Source organism: Equus caballus, chromosome 15 (genome assembly GCF_041296265.1).
Source record: "Equus caballus isolate H_3958 breed thoroughbred chromosome 15, TB-T2T, whole genome shotgun sequence".
Lineage (NCBI taxonomy): Eukaryota > Metazoa > Chordata > Mammalia > Perissodactyla > Equidae > Equus > Equus caballus.
Genome location: NC_091698.1, coordinates 70,751,524 through 70,768,451, shown reverse-complemented (window position 1 = coordinate 70,768,451; position 16,928 = coordinate 70,751,524). Strand labels below are relative to the sequence as shown.

The 16,928-nt window shown below is 35.8% G+C and overlaps 1 protein-coding gene across 5 annotated transcripts in view; it reads right to left on the bottom strand.

Moving 5' to 3' along the window:
* Positions 1-16,928, bottom strand: part of THADA (THADA armadillo repeat containing) — a 307,941-nt gene that overhangs the window by 229,312 nt on the left and 61,701 nt on the right. For all 5 annotated transcript variants that reach the window (XM_070235533.1, XM_001498963.6, XM_070235534.1 and 2 more), the window contains 3 exons: positions 8,995-9,127; positions 6,203-6,316; positions 881-1,003 (listed from right to left, as the gene is read on the bottom strand). In XM_070235533.1, the coding sequence (XP_070091634.1) occupies positions 881-1,003; positions 6,203-6,316; positions 8,995-9,127 (370 nt within the window). The remainder of the gene's footprint in view (positions 1-880; positions 1,004-6,202; positions 6,317-8,994; positions 9,128-16,928) is intronic.

Genomic DNA, 16,928 nt, shown 5'->3' with positions numbered 1-16,928 from the left:
CAGATACTTGTACACCAACGTTCACTGCAACATTATTTGCAATAGCCAAAAGGAAAAACCTAAATGTCCATCAACAGATGAACAGATAAAGAAAATATCATATACACATACAATGGAACATATTATTCAGCCTTCAAAAAAATGAAATTATGATACATGCTATACACCATGGATGAACCCTGAAAACACTAAGGGAAATAATCCAGACATGAAAGGACAAATATTGTACGATTTGATTTCACTTAGATGAGGTACCTAGAATAGGCAAATTCATGGAGACAGAAAGGAGAACAGAGGTTACCAAGGGCTGGGGAAGGGGATGACGGGGAGTTACTATTTAATGGGTACAGAGCTTCCATTTGGGATGATGAAATAGTTCTGAAAATGAATAGTGGTGATGATTGCACAACACTGTGAATATACTTAATGCCACTGATTTGTATGCTTAAAAAGGATTAAAACGGTAAATTTTTAAAAAGAGATAATAGTTTAAACAAAAATAATGTAGTGTGGGTTTACAACATACATAAAAGTTAAATGCATAATAACAGCACAAAGATTGAGCGGAGAGAAATGGAAGTATATACTGTTAGGTTCTTATACTTTAAGTGAAGTGGCGTAACAGCACTTGGGGGTAGACTGTGATATTAAAGGCCCTAGAGCAATCACTAAAATAAAACAAATAAGCCAACAAAGGAGACAGAACGCAACCATAAGATGCCAAGAGTCAAAATGGAGCTGGATGCCAGGATTTATCCCTTAGAGAAACTCCTTGATAAAATGTGGTACCTATTTTTTATCATCCAGTGAAAGGTTAGTTTATTAAAACCTACTCAGAAGTATAATTAAGTCAATGAAAATAAATGGCAAAAGCACTTACTGCCCAGACCGGTGATGTAAAGCCCAGAATCGCAGCCTTAGCCCCATCAGCAATATAAGGAATAACATTTCCGCCTAGACGTGTATCTCTGTACAAGGCTCTCAGGATATTTAAAGCGTGAACCTAGAATCAAAAGTTCAAACTTAGTTGTGGGTTGAAGACCATGGTCATTCTAAATCTGTACGAAGTCAACAGCATAGCCTCAAAACAAAAAAAAAACCCAAATTACAAGAAATAATCCACAAATGAAACAGCAGATTTTAATAAAACACACCTAATAACTGATAAATCAATTTTTTAAAAGTTAATAAGATTTGAACAATGAAATTAAAAAGTTTGATCCAGCAGACATATGTAGAATCCTGTACCTAACGAATAGAGACAACATACTCTTTTCAAGCACACACGAAACATTTATTTTTTTAAATGACCTGAAACCTAGCTACAAATAAAGTCTTATCAAATACCAAATAATTAATATCTTACAGATTATGCTCTGATTATAGTGAATTAAGTTAGAAATTGTTTTCTTTAAAAACTTTAAACACTGACACATTTTAAAACACTGGCCAAAGAAAAAATGTTTTAATCGTTACAGCTGAACAATAACAAAGATACTACACATCAACACTTTTGGGATGCACTTTAGGTATCCTATGTATCCTTGAGGTAATGCATACCTCAAATGCTTCTATCTAAAAAAAGACTAAAAATAAATGTGCTAAATGTCCAATTAAGACACTAGAAAAAGAACAATAAACTCAAAATAGAGAAGAAAATAAAAAAAGAGCAGAAAATCTGAAAATAGCAATGACATAACTAAGAGGATTAACAAAACCAAAAGCTGATTCTTTGAAATACAAACAAACCTCTGCCAAAACTAACCAAGAAGAGAGAGAAGAAAATAAGCAATATCATGAAGACCAAAGAGGACATGACTACAGATACATCAGAGAATAAAGCAAAAATAACACTGTGAATAATACTACCCTAATCAATTTGAGAAATTAAGGCAAAACAAATAATTTCCTAGAAAACAGAATTCATCAAAACAAATTCAAGGAGAAAATGAAAAGCCAGACAGATATTACCATTACATAAAGAAAATCAATAGTTAAAAATCTTACCCACAGACCAAAAAGAAAACAAAAAACCAAATCCAACAAAATAACCACAACAGTTAAAAAAGAAAAAAAGATCCACGATTTTATGGATGAATTCTACCAAAAATTCAAAGAATAGACAACCCCATGAATCCTAGCAAATAGTCAAAGAATAGATAATCCCAACCTTATATAAACTGTTTAGAGAAGACTCCCAAATTTCTTAGAATTCTAAGTTTGGTACAGCCTGGCTATCAAAACAAGGTCAGGACAACTACTTTGGGAAGATGGTAGTATCTACTAAAGCTGAACATACACATATCCCATAACAATTCTTGGGTATCTACTCAAATGAAATGTACATATATGTTCACCATTAGGCATGCACAAGAATGTCCTTAAAAGTACTATTCTTAATAACCCAAATTTAAAAACGATCCAAATATTCATCAAGAGAAGAATGAATAAATAAATTGTATAGTATTATAGAGCAATGAAAATGAATAAGTTACAATATGGATGGATATCATAAACATAATGTTGGTCAAAAGAAGCCATATCAAGAGTATCTAATGTATGATTTCATTTATATAAAATTCAAAAAAACAGGTAAAACTAAGGTGTTAAAGTTAGGCTAGTAGTTACTCTCAGGGAAAAGGTGCTGATTAAAAGGCAGCAAGAGGGGGCTTTCAGGTGCTAAAATGTTCTCTTCCTTGTGGGTTACACAAGTGCCCTCATTTTGTAAACTTGACTGAGGTACACATATGATCTGTACATGACTTTGTATATACACTGTAATTCAATACAAAATTTCACATAAAAAATAGGGATAGGTACAGCATGAAAAAGGAAAATCACAGGCCAATTTCACTTATGAATACAGTGAAAATATGTAAAAATATTGTTTTGAAAATTTTTAAGTGAATTTAGCAATGTGTAAAAAAAAAATTCATCACATCAAAGTTGGGGGTTCATTCTCTAGATGCAAAGACCGAATTATATTCAAAAGTCTATATAATTTAGGATGTTTGAAAATTCCACAAGAAAACATTTATCTCAAAAGATGCTTGAAAGGATTCAATAAAATTCAATGTCCTTAATCAGATATAAGACAGGTTAAAACCCACAGCAAATATCAGAAACAATATAAGGATGCCTACTATCTTTATTTCTATACAAAACTGTACCAACAAGTTCCAGGCAGCAGAATAAGATAAGAAAATTTTTTTAAGAACAAGAATTCAAAAGGTAAAACAAATTTAGCATTACTGAGGATATGATTGTCTATTAAAAAAATTCCAAAAGGATTTACGGACAAGTCATGAGTTGTATTACAACAATTCAGGTAGGATGCTGACTATAAGCACAACAATAACAAAAAACTGCATTTTACACACTAGCAACATGTAATTTTTAAAATAGCATTTATAATTGCAAGAATAAATATGAAATATGTAGAAATAAAGCTCACAAAAGATCTATAAGACTTTTACAGAAAATTATTTTTAAAAATAATTAAAGACATTAAGGAAGATCCAAATAAATGGAGAAATAAGCCATGCTCGTGGACTGGAAGATTCAATACATTAAAAAAGTCATTTTGGGGGCCTGCCCAATGGCATAGTGATTAATTTCACATGCTCTGCTTTGGCAGCCTGGGGTTCACGGGTTTGGATCCCAGGCATGGATCTACACTCCGCTCATCAAACCCTGCTGTGGCAGCATCCCACATACAAAATAGAGGAAGACTGGCACAGATGTTAGCTCAGTGACAATGTTCCTCAAGCTAAAAGAGGAAGATTGGTAATGGATGTTACCTCAGAGACAATCTTCCTCACCAAACAAAAAAAGGTCATTTTCCACAAATAAATCAATAAATTTAAATTCCAACCAAAATTCAAAAAAGGCCTTTTGTTGAACCTAACAAGCTGATTCTAAAACTTATATGGAAGAGCAATGGGACAAATACAGCCAAGATAGTTCTGAAGAAAAAAAAGGGAGCTTCACCCTACCAGATATCACAACTTGTTAAAAAGATATAGTAAGTAAAATAGTGATTTTGGCCCAGGGATAGACTAATAGACCAATAGAACAGAAGACAGAAACAGACATGCATATTGATAGAAACAGTACATGATAAAAGTGCTGTTATAAAGCAAGGGGAAAGGAGGTACTATATCAAAAATGCTTGTATTTTAGTTATCCAAATAGAAAATAGTAAAATTATTTTCTTACTTTACATGTCAACAAAAAGAAATTATGGGTGATGTAAAGACCAAAATGTGATAAGTAAAACTTTAAAAACAAAATATAAAATATCTTTCTGACCTGGGGGTATGAAAGGACTTCTTAAACAAGATCCAAATGCACAAATCATAACAGGAAAAGCTGACATATTCCATTTTAGTAAAATTTAAAACTTCCATGTAACAATACAAACCATAAGCAAAGTGAAAAGAGAAGCCATAGATTGAAAGAAGATACGTGTAATTCAAATAACCAAAAGGAATTAATATCAGGGAAGTTAATTTTAAACCAACAAAAAACCCAACTCCTGCAAAACAAAGACAACCAAATTAAAAGTAGGCAGTCTTTAAATAGGCAATTCACAGAAGTAATCCAAAAGAGTAATAAATACATGAAAAGATGTGAGAGCTAGCCAGTTATTGGAGAAATACAAAATAAAACTGGGAAACACCATGTCATACCAAGTAGAAAGGGAAAACCTGGATACAATGAAAGACTGTTCAGAAATTTAAATGAACTTGGAGCTTACTAATCTTAAAAAATAATGTTGACTGAAAAATCCAAACTATAAAAAGATGTGTAGATGATACCACTCTTGCAAAAAGAAAAAGGTCATAAAAGAATGAAAAAAATGCATGGGAATGATTTGGGTCACTGACTACAGCTGAGGAGGAAGAAATGGGAATGGGATGGGGAGGAACCCACAGTGTAAGCAATTATACCTGTAATGTTTTACTTCTTAAAACTTGGAATTGGTTTCAGGGATGGTCATTAGTCACTGCACATTTTTAGGTACTGAAACATTTCACAGATACATTAAAAAAATAATAAAGAAGTAAGCCATGGGAGGGGAGAAGGAAAGCAAATCATCAACTAACGCCTGGAAGACTGGTCAGAGACAACATTTTAAAATTTTACCAATTTAATCTAAATGATGACTAAAATGCCATTTACAATCTCGAAGTAGAATAGGACAATAATTATCCAGCACTCTTTAAAACCAACTCCATTATTTTCAGATGTTCCTATAAAAAATAGTACTTTTAAAAGAGTGATAATCTAGGAAAAAGGAACTAATTGTATTTTTCATATTTTGTTGGAAAATAAAATGATCACTTTGGAAAGGTGATTAATAACATTTTATTTAAAATTTCCAAAGAAATAAGTTTCACAGCTTATAGTCATATGCCACTGTGTGCCATATGTTAATGAAGGCCATCCTCTCCACCAGTCCACATTCTAGCCAATGGGCTCTGCTTTAACACCTCCCACAGGCCCTAAAAGAAAACCAAACGTACTTACTGTACTTGATGGTAAACCTGAGCTCTCAGTCTGTTCTCTGACCTAGTCTGGACCTCCCACAGTTGGGCAGGAACGTCCAGCTGCGAAGCATTTACTGAGAAGGCCTAGACAAGGAGGATCTGACAGGTCGTTACTACCGCGGAGTGGAGTGGAGGAGAGCTGTGTGGAGTGCTCAGCCCAACTCCAGCCACACACACGTGTACATACTTACCCAACTTCAGCAGTGACTAAAAGGCACTAAGTATTAGCTAAAATTAAAATGTTAATATGCCAAAAGTTAGACACTACATCTTAGGGAAAGATTCAACTGTTGAATTACAAAATTTGTATCAACTCAAAGAAGCACACATAAAATTTTAAAGTGATGGCACACTCATTTTAAAATTTTTAGATGCAATAGTAATATTATAAAATAGTTTATCTAAGTTGGATGTTTTCACCAGAGTTTAAAAATAGTCCACTTTGGTCAATATCCATCAACTAAAGCAGCAGGGCAGAAAAAATCAAACCAAAACAAAACAAAACAAAAAGACATCCAAATAAGCTTCAAATGTCTGTCCTATCTTCCAGTTCTATATCTTTAGCAGACATTTTTTTCTTCTTCTTTTAAGTACAGCAAAGATTTAAAACCACTGTCTCCCTAGCAGGGTTTGTGTGTTCCCATTATTACCTGGGGGACTGTGCTCGGTGAGTCATCTGTAGGCCCAGCCAAAGAGATTAACTCTTTCATTGTTATTTTCAACAAGTCCATTTTGCCTTTCTTAGGCTCAGATGCCAACAGTGCCTACGGAAAATCAACGTAAAATTAACAGGGCTCTTATTTTACATACGCCTATTTGCTACTTCCCAGGATCAATTCCAAAACGTAAAATCCCCTTTATAAAAACATGTGGTATCAAGCAAGTTAATTAAGTCATGCGGCCCTGGGCCAGTAGCTTAACCTCTCCCTCCCTCAGAGGCTCCTTCTGTAAAATCAGGTGAAGGTGATATCATGGAATCTCTAAAGTCACTTCCCGTTTGCTTGTTAATTATATCATTTTAAGAGGTTGAGAATGGCTCTTGTTGACAAATCTTTTAGGACCATAATTAGGTGGCAGGTCTCAGATACAATAAGCAACTCATTTTTAGTAATAAATTTCTTTCTTTCAAATTTCTTAAGTTTCTTGTTAAGGATTTGGAAACTCCCTGAAGACTGATCAGTTATTTAATTCTTCACAAAAGAGTCTCTACCTGGAAGACTATGAAACCGCAGCATCAGAAACTCCATGGGACAAAAGGGAATACTATAAACCGCAAAGCAGTCCTGTATTTGAATTTTGGGGAGCTGTTTTTTCACTTTGTGTCTAACATTTTGCCAATGTTTAATAAACATAAAAATAGGATACAAACCACTTGAGGCAATAAAAAGGAATGAGGTACTGATAGACGCTACGACGTGGATGAACACTGAAAACATTACGCTAAGTGAAAGCAGACAGACAAAAGACCACATGCTGTATGATTCCACTTACACAAAATGTCCAGAATAGACAAATCTATAGAGACAGAAAATAGATTAGTGGTTGTGTGGGGCTGGGAATAGCAAGGGTATTTCATATGCATGTAGCTACGGGCTCCTGAGAGTGCAAGTTTCAAGCTACACAGCTTCTTCTGATGCACTTTATAATCCATAAAAGAGGAAAGTAAAGATATATACACAGAACAGTCAGGTTTAAAAGAGAAATTTCTCACAGTATATTTATGCTTAGAAAATATATATACTATTTTTTTAATGATCATTCCAAAAGAACTTTATATCTGTCTACATAAAAGGTAAGCTCATAAACTAAGCACTGTGGTCAGTTTTTCTCCATTGCTAACACTAAGCAAAGGTTTCCACCAAAACAAGAATACATAACTTTATTGGTAAGTTACCCTAAGAGAAATGTGGCCTCTCTGAGTAGATTTTTCTAATAGTTTAGATTTTATTCAACTAAAATAAATAGGAAAGCTATATGCAACTGTTGAAATGTCTTCTGGGAACCACGGCTTTTTTCCCCCAAGAACTGCGCATAGTTATGACACACTCTCCAAGGATGGGCTAAGAAAGCACATGTCCTGATGGCTCCATCCTATGACCAATGTTTAGTACTAGCTGGGAACTAGAGGTGGAATAAGCATATAGCACAAACATGCAACCAGACCTTGCTGTTGCCTTCACATTTGTCCTCAGACGGACGAATGAGGCAAAAACACGCCAGGTCAGAATGAACTACAGGTGGGAGAATGAACCACACTGATCCAGATGGGTCGGATCAGAGAGGAATTGACTTCTGAAGGTCACCAAAATCCATCCAGCAGAACTACCTCGATGAGCTTTGTATCAGATGAACACGTCTGCAACTGATGCCCATTGTTATTAAAAAAAAAAAACCATGACTTTGGGAATTTGAGGGAGGAATAAGAAAAAGAAGGAAAAAACGCAGGGGCATTAAAAAACAGAGACTTCATTTCACTTAATTTCATTGCTTTTATTACACCATCCTCATTCCTGGATTTTATCTTATTGAATATTAAACAAAGGCTTCTCAGGATGGGGTCTGATTTAGTATTGTGAGGACTTTGGTTTTATTCTTTAGATTCATGAAGGTGACAGCCTCTTAATTTCAACAATGTAGAAATAAAATATCTTTCTACCAAACAGCAATATCTGGGTGTGCTGACATGGACCAATCTTTAAGATACAATGTTAAGTGAAAAAAAGCAAGGGGGAAAATGGTGTGTATAGTATGCTTTCATCTATGTTAAAACAAAGAAAATGCACTCACACACACCCTTTCTCATATGCAGAGGGGTTCAAGAGTCATGCTGCCTGGGCTCAAGTCTTTGCTCTGTTCTTACTACGTCTGTGGCCTTTGGCAAGTCACTTAACTTTTCTAATCACCAGTTTCTTCATCGATAATATATGTATGATAACAGGACCTGTCTCATGGGGCTTGAGGGAGGATTAAATGAGATAATATATGTGAAATAACCACTTATAAATGTTAGCTACTATTAGGATTATTTTATGCATGGACATTTTATGGATGGATTCAAAGAAACTGTTAACACTGGTTGCCTACAGAGAGTCTTAAGGGTCTTGAAATGAGAAGACTATCTTTTCTAATTAAAAAAAGGCAATGTGCACTTCCTGGAAGTGAGCAATAAATGTGCCACAGTGATGTCTGCCTACTTAAATCACGGGCGGAAATCTATACCAACCTCTGTTCATATTACAAGACTGACTTCTTAGAGGGTTCATTCCAAGAATAGACCTGTCACAGGAACACACTGTCCACACACTAAAGCAAAGCCACAAATGCTACAGTGGTGAAAAGACAGAAATAACCCTCATGCAATATGCTCACTCTCATGTCAAGGGGATCAGAATACACTATTATGAAAAAGCAAGCAAACAGCCACGGTCCTATAGATAAGTACCTGTATGTAGAAAGGAATCCCAGCACTGCGCCTTGTAGTGCAGAGTTTAGACGAAGGATTGCTGCATTTAATTTCCTCTAAAACATTCCACAACCACTGTTCTGGCAGCTTTTGCAGACTCACATTATGGCATCTAAAAGGCATATATAAAGCAAACATTTGGAATTATCAGGTACCAAAAAGTAGAAGTACAAACTACTGATACACATTAACACTGTTAGAAAAGAATAAATATCCTTACATTTGGAGGGACGGAAACTAAAAAAGGTCTCACTTTCTACTTTTCACCTACTTTCCTCTTTATTATGGGTCTTAGGATTTGAAGCAATTCTTAGGGGACCGCCGTCGTATATGTGGTCTGTCGTTGACTGAAACGTCATTATGCAGCACATGAATTCATATATATATTACACTAAAGAAGACAATTTTAAAAGTTTGACATGGGCCTAAAAATATTAGTTCAGCCATAAATGTTACAATCAAATCTTCCTATCCCAGCAGGCTCTGTGATTTTAAAGGTTTCCTTTTAGCATGGCTTAAAATCCACCACCTCACTCCTGTTTCTTCCCACTCACTCCCCTCAACACCAAAACCAGCCACTAACAATCTGAACCATGAGATTAAAAGAGATTCAAAGGCATAACAACCAAATGCAAAGTGTGAACCTTGTTTAGATTCCAACTTGAACAAAACAAATGTAAAAAATTTCCTCATAGAGATATTATATGACACCAAAGAATTATTTATAGCATGTGCCAATGGCACTGTGGACACAGAAGACAGTGTCCATATGTTTTAGAGACGCACACTGAAGTGTTTAAGAGTAAAAATAACAAACAGGGCTGTACTTTCTAACACTTCAGCAAATCACAATGAAAGGAATAGATGAAGCAAGCATGGCAAAACTGTGATAACTGTTGAACCTGGGTGATAGGTAAAGGGGTTCATTCTATTATTCTCTCTACTTTTATATACAGGTGTATATATATGTTTGAAATTTTTATGTTTATATAGTTTATATATTTATATATGTTTAAAATTTGTATTTGAAAATTTTCTTAATAAAAATGATCCATTTATATATTTGAAATTTTTTATAATAAAAATAATCCTCTTACACTTTTACATTTATAAGGATTGAAGTTACTTTCCATTAGTGGAGTTATATCTTTTAAAAATGAAGATTAATGCCTTGTGTCTCATGGAATAACTTCTCTAGTTTATTACTAACATGGCCAGCTTGGTATAACCCTCACACAGCTGCCCAGTCAAAAACTGAAATGCAAAGTCCTCGGAGCTGTTACGTAAGTGCTAAGGATACAGTTATGGATCACTGCCTTCTTTTGCTCATTCTTCATTGTCTTTTAAGTATATTTGGGTTAATTTACACCACAATGGATGAGCAGGGAAAAGAAAAACAAAAAGGAGAATTAAAGCAAAGTCATCTTTTTGTGATCTAACCATGCAAGAAAAAGTTGGAGTCACAGAGGTGAAAAAAGTAAAAACTACTTGACCTAAGATTATCTGTGGATTTCATTTACATGTATTTTCTCCCCCACCTCAGGACTATTGGCCATGTAGGACTAGCTTATAGATAATGCTGCAGTCTAAGGTCAAGTCTCTGGTAGGAATTCACCATGTAGGAAAAACTAAGAGGGAAAGAAACTGCAGGAGACGAAGGATATTTTCCTGTTTCCTTATTTTCCTATCAAGTGCACTGAAATACTCTAGTTCAGTAATGCTCCTTAGCCCTGTCAGTGAGCCTCTCCTGGGCCTCCCTGAGCTGGCACACAGAGGTTCTAGCAAAATCAACCAATCTGAGAAGGCAGGCAGGTCTGGGATCAGAGTGGACCACCTCACCATGCATCACCCTTCCTTGCCTGAACTTACAATGACTCCTGACTGTTAACAAATCTTGATCTAACTCCTTTTCCTTCCTGATCAAATTTTCCACTTTAAAGGTCACCTATGACCTGGTCCTAACTCTCCTACTTGAATCAAACCTTAAAAATTCCTACACAGCTCTTCTGCTTTAATAAGGTTGTTCACTTTGCTGGTTCCCATCCTAACATACACCACACACACAGACACACTCTCTCTCTCCATATTCCCAACTAAGCAGTTGCTTATGGTCTCCACACTTAACCCTATTCACACAAATTGGTGAAACTTCCTCCAAATATTGCATCTCACAAGGACCTTTCCTTTCTCGAAGCTTCTAATGTACTTAGAGCACAAGGTATACGTGGGTCAACAAAGTGCCACGGAAGGAATGGAATCTGAGTTGGACTTTGAAAGATGAGTAGGCAGAATAGTGCAAGGTCCACATATGTAGGATTGAGGAAGCAGATGAGATGAGTGAAAAAGGCCCCAGAGCCAATTCCCTAATTTAGATTCTTGGCTATTATAACCATAAACAGTTAACCAGGTCTATTTATTCCCTTGAGTGTTGCATACTAACACTAAATGCTCCTTGTTAATTTGGGGGATTTAAAAAACAAAGGCCAGAAGAATGTTCAACAAGGTCAAGGCTGGCCAAGTGCCCTCAACAGAGCCCTCTCTGCCCACTGCCAAGGATCCAGGAACCTCAGAAGCTCTGGGAAATGCTCAAGGCACCAAATCCTACCATCTAGTCCAAACCTTGTTCTGTTCTGGAATTCCCCAGGATCATTTTCTGCAAAATCCTTCAATTGTCTGGTTTCCAATTTGCACTTTGCTGTTGGACCATATTTATCTGATTCCCTTGCCTCCTAGCTCTGCTACTCTCCCAGACCAGTTCTGCCCCAACAGCCACACAAGGGAATCGGTCCAACAATGGAACTCCCACCCTTTTTACTAAAATGAAACATGTTATATTTTAAACAAAGTGCACTTATAAGTTTTGTTTAAATTATCATACTGGAAATATATTTGCCTACCACTAAGGAAAGAAAAACATTTACTGAATGCCTATTGTATAATATAATCAGATACAACATGAGGCTTTTCACACTTTATGTTTCCTTGCAACAAACAAATCTGTGAGAAGGTATTTTCCCCAACTAACAGATGAGAAAGTATATCACAGTGGTTAGGAGGACAGACTATGGAGCCAAGTTATTTACTTTAGAATCTTTGCTTTGCCACCTAATAGCTGTGTGATCCAGGGCAAGTTACAAAACCTCTCCATTTCTCACTTTCCTCTCCTATAAGATGAAAGTTGTTGGGAAGATTAAAACAGTTCATTCTTGCAGAGTGTTTAATAAGTTCTTAAGAGTTGTTTTATAAAATTATTGTCTATTATTATGAGAAAAGCAAGTTTTAAAGAGTTTCAATTGAACTTCTGATAGAGATAGAACAGTTGGTTTACATTTTAACAAGACACATCCCCTCCACAACACATATTAATAATAACCAAAACATACAAATAGAATCCTAAAACCAAGTGAGCTCAAAAATAAGATAATTATCTGAGTAAAACAGAATAGAAATGCAAAGCAGTGAGTGTGCTGATCGCAGAGATCTGAAGGGTTACGGCTCTAGAAGCAGCAGTGATGGCCAGGAAGTCAGTTCCTGTGGAGTAACTCACCCTTCTCCCATGAAATGGGGAATTTTAGCAGCTTCCTCTCCCACGAAGGGCTGAAGGGGCTACTGCCAGAGTTGCTGGGGCTGCAGCAGTAGGAAAAGCCATGGGTCAGGGGAGACTCTGACCAGCCTGACTACTCACTTGGTGACTAGATTTGTGACATCCCCAGGATCACTGTAGATGGGAGACCCAAAATGCCACTATCCAATCTAGTTCCTCTAACAGAGAAGAATGAGCCCAGAGAGAAAAAATTACATAAATAAACCAAAAAGGCTCCCACAATCACAGCCAGCAAAGTGAAATTCAAAATACAGAAATAAGTTTTACATTAAGAAAAACAATCTAAAAAATCAACAATTAGAACAAATTCACTCCATATGAAATCTAATTTTATGGAGCAGTCTGGCAAAGACCTTAAAATAACTGTTTAGAATACTCAAGAGATAAAGGAAGGGATAACTTCTATTTAAAACAGCAAGAAATTACGAAAGACAGACAGTACTGAAGTAAGAAAAAGCATATGTGAAAACAAAGATATTGGAAATACTGGAAATGAAACTGTAACTTCAAAATTTAAAAAAAATAACAGATATGATGAATTCTAGACAATTGGCAACTCACAAGACAGTTTTCTGGGAAATGTACCCAAAACAGTATACAGAAAGACAAAAATACAATATATATACATGGTGTGTGTAATATATATATATATATATACACACATACATACATACATATGATAGCTTGAGATAAGAATCCAATACAATCTACTAGGAGTTAGAAAATAGGAACAGAATGACTACTAGGATAAAAATACTCCAAGAAATATCTAAAAATTTCCCAGAAGTGAAGAAAGTTATGAGGCCTCAGATTCAAAGCATATGGCCAGTACTTATCCCAAGTAAATAAATTCATACCTACACATATCATAGTGAAACTGTGAGTAAGAGAAAACCTTAAAAGCCACAGGAAATGAAAGAAAAAAATAGAATATCTACAAAGGAGCACCAATTATACCAAAGACAAGTTTCTCATTGGTTATAATAAAAAACATAATGTCTCAAAGCACTGAGGGAAAACAACTGTCAACCAGAATTCTATACCCAGTTAAACTACATTCAAAAGTGGAGGTAAGATAAAGACAATCTGAGACATACAAAGAGTACGCCTGCCTCTCAGAGACCTGCACAAAAAGAAATTCTAAAGGACACAGTTCAGCTAACCTAAGCAAACCCACAGCACTCTCAACGTAGTGTCTACTAGACATCTCAAACTGATCTTTCTGCTTTTACTATCATAGCAACACAACAAAGTAACCTTTTCATTTATTTATTTATTTACTTATTTAATGAAGGGACTGGACAAGATGCTTTCTTTTTTTGTTTGTTTGTTTGTTTTTTGGGTGAGGAAGATTGGCCTTGAGCTAACATCTGTTACCAATCTTCCTCTTTTTTTTCCCCCTCCCCAAAGCCCCAGTACATAGTTGTATACCCTAGTTGTAAGTCATTGTAGTTCTTCTATGTGGGACACAGCATGGCTTAATGAGCAGTGTGTAGGTCCACACCCAGGATCTGAACCAGTGAACCCCAGGGCTGCCGGAGCCAAGCACAAAAACTTAACCACTCGGCCACAGGGCCGACCCCCTAAAGTAATCCTTTTAATAGGCCAGATCATGATACTCCTCTGTTCACAAACCCTCCAACAGCTCCCCATTCTAATCAGAGTAAAACTCAAAGTCCTAACTACAGCTTATACTATCTAGTCCTCATTACCTCTCACATCTTATCGTCTACAATTCTTTCCCTTACTCGCTCCACTCCAGACACAAATGGTTTACTTGCTGTTCCTTAAATATTCTAAGTTCATGCCTCTCAAGACTTTTGCACCTGACCTTCTCTCTGCCTGGAAAGCTCTTCCACCAGCTATCCAACTGTTGATTATAGTGTTCACTATACTAACCAATATGTTCAAATCTTTCACACTAATTATTTTTTAATTGAGGTCATAACAGTTTACAACATTGTGAAATTTCAGTCATACATATTATGTGTCCATCACCATATAAGTGCCTCCCTTCACCCTCTATGCCCACCCTCAACACCCTTCCCCCTGGTAACCACTGAATTGTTCTCTTGGTCCTCACACTAATTTTTTAAGTCAAGTAAAAAAAAGAGAGAGAAGTTAAATAATTTGCCCAAGGTTATACAGTTAATAAGCGACAAAGGGAGAATTAAAACGTAGATTGACACCAAAGCCCTTGCTTAATAAAAAGGCATTATACCCTAAGTCCTCAGTTACACATTTGGCTTGATCTAGCTCATGACAGAGATACTATCAACTCTCTACTATTTGCCTCAGTGGATTTCATTCATTCATTTGGAAAAAAGATCTATTAAGTACCAACTAGTTGCTTGACATTATGCTCTGCCCTAGGAGGGGAGTAGTAGAATAAAAACTCCACATTACACATAATTCAGAAAGCATGTTCCTGTGGCTTTGGAATGTATTCACAGATTATATTGTTTTTAAGAAATTACCTTCATAATCATGTCTTATTCAGGTTACCTTTCAGACTGATTTCAATCCTTGAATATCTACCATCAGGGTGGAGGTTAAAGTAGTTTTTAAACAACCTGGGTGATATGGATGGCGTGCTAGCTGGAGAATGAAAACATCTTACAGAAAAATGCACTCAGTGGATAACCTATTTACAACTGACTAGAGGTGAACTGTGTCTCATTCATTTTGGAGGTATTCCAACTCTCTTGGACAACTGAGGACATTTATTACTGTTAAACTGCTTTCTTACAATAACTGAATGACTCACCCCTGACCTAAAGAAATTATTTCACCTGCAGACACAAAGCAACTATTTTCACTTTTTAAATGTGAAATACATTTCAAGCCAACATATGAAGCAAAATTTCCAACAAATTATTAAGACTCAATAGCCAAGAAACTAGTTATGTGTAGCCTCAGCTAAGTAAAGAGTAAGCCTCTGCCTTACCCTCATTTCCCAAATAATAATTTACTTAACAAGCTGTTATCACTAAGGGCTTTTAGCACCAGAAGGAGGAAAATCCTTCCCCTTTCCCATAAACAGTTTCATTTTGTCAGGCTAAAGAGCAATTCCCAATGAAAATTCATTCAAATAAGTTACTGGGTTGAGGAAAATAAAAACAAAGTATTTATTTACTGATCATCAATAAACTTTTACCTTACCACAATTCTTTATTTCTCTTTCCTTATTTTTCATTTGCTAATCATTAAATAATTGCAAAGAAAAAATGAGTTTGTTTTTGGGACAAAACCAGAAATTGTCCCTAACCTTGAAACAAAGTAAATGCTGTGTTTACTCAAGCACAACATCGTCAGTCACCAACAGCATCATCTGAATGAAAACAGCCATAAACAATTTCCAAAACCAAACTCTTAGCCTGGCTATTCAGAACAACACACTTAGATTCCCCAAACACTGCATATCACATATCAGATGATACACAGGCAACCAAGGGGGAATAATTAGTACTGGTCTAATACACAATACAAAGACATAAGAGCCTTATTCCTTCATACAGATGAAAACAGAGGCAATCGAAAAACATGTACCTATCTACACTTAAAAAAAAAAAAAGAGTGAGGCTTTAAGGGAAAATCAAAGAGAGATAACCTGATAATTTTAGAATCATCTCCAAACCTCTACTATGTTTATGTTCTGAGGAATTCTTCTTTTCTCACTCACCCAAGTCTAGTTTTGCAAAGCAAAGCTGTAGCTGCCTATAACATAAAAAACAAGTCAGACTATTGACTTTTTACTGGCGGAGGGGGCTACATCCTTCTAATTGGAGCAGCATACCCTTTAGGTTTAGAAGAGAAAAATTATCCACAATGTAAAAAGAAGTGTTTGCTTTACGAGCGACATGCTTCACATTTTCCATGCACTAGTCTAAAATCATCTACTGATAATACTGAACAAACTGATCTAGGCTTCCTAGTACAGGTAGGAAGAGAGAACAAACAGCTTGGAGAAATACAGTACAATTTCTGGTAACAGAAACTTTATTTCCATTCATTTTACACATTCATGTAATTTCCCATTTATCCCATCCAGCCCTTCACTCTTTTATGCAACTCTGTAACAAACACACATGTACTTTATTTGTTGATAATCTGAAAGCTACTTACTAGGGTTGATACATATTAATTTGTATACAATTCCTAAGATACCTTTTATTTTTATATCCATTTGGCTGGAGACTCTCAGAAAAGAAAAAAAAAAAAGATTTCCGGGGGGAGGACACAAAATCCAAATTCCTTATCCCAGCTCACAAAGCCCAACAATCTGGACAACCTCATTCAACTTCATCTC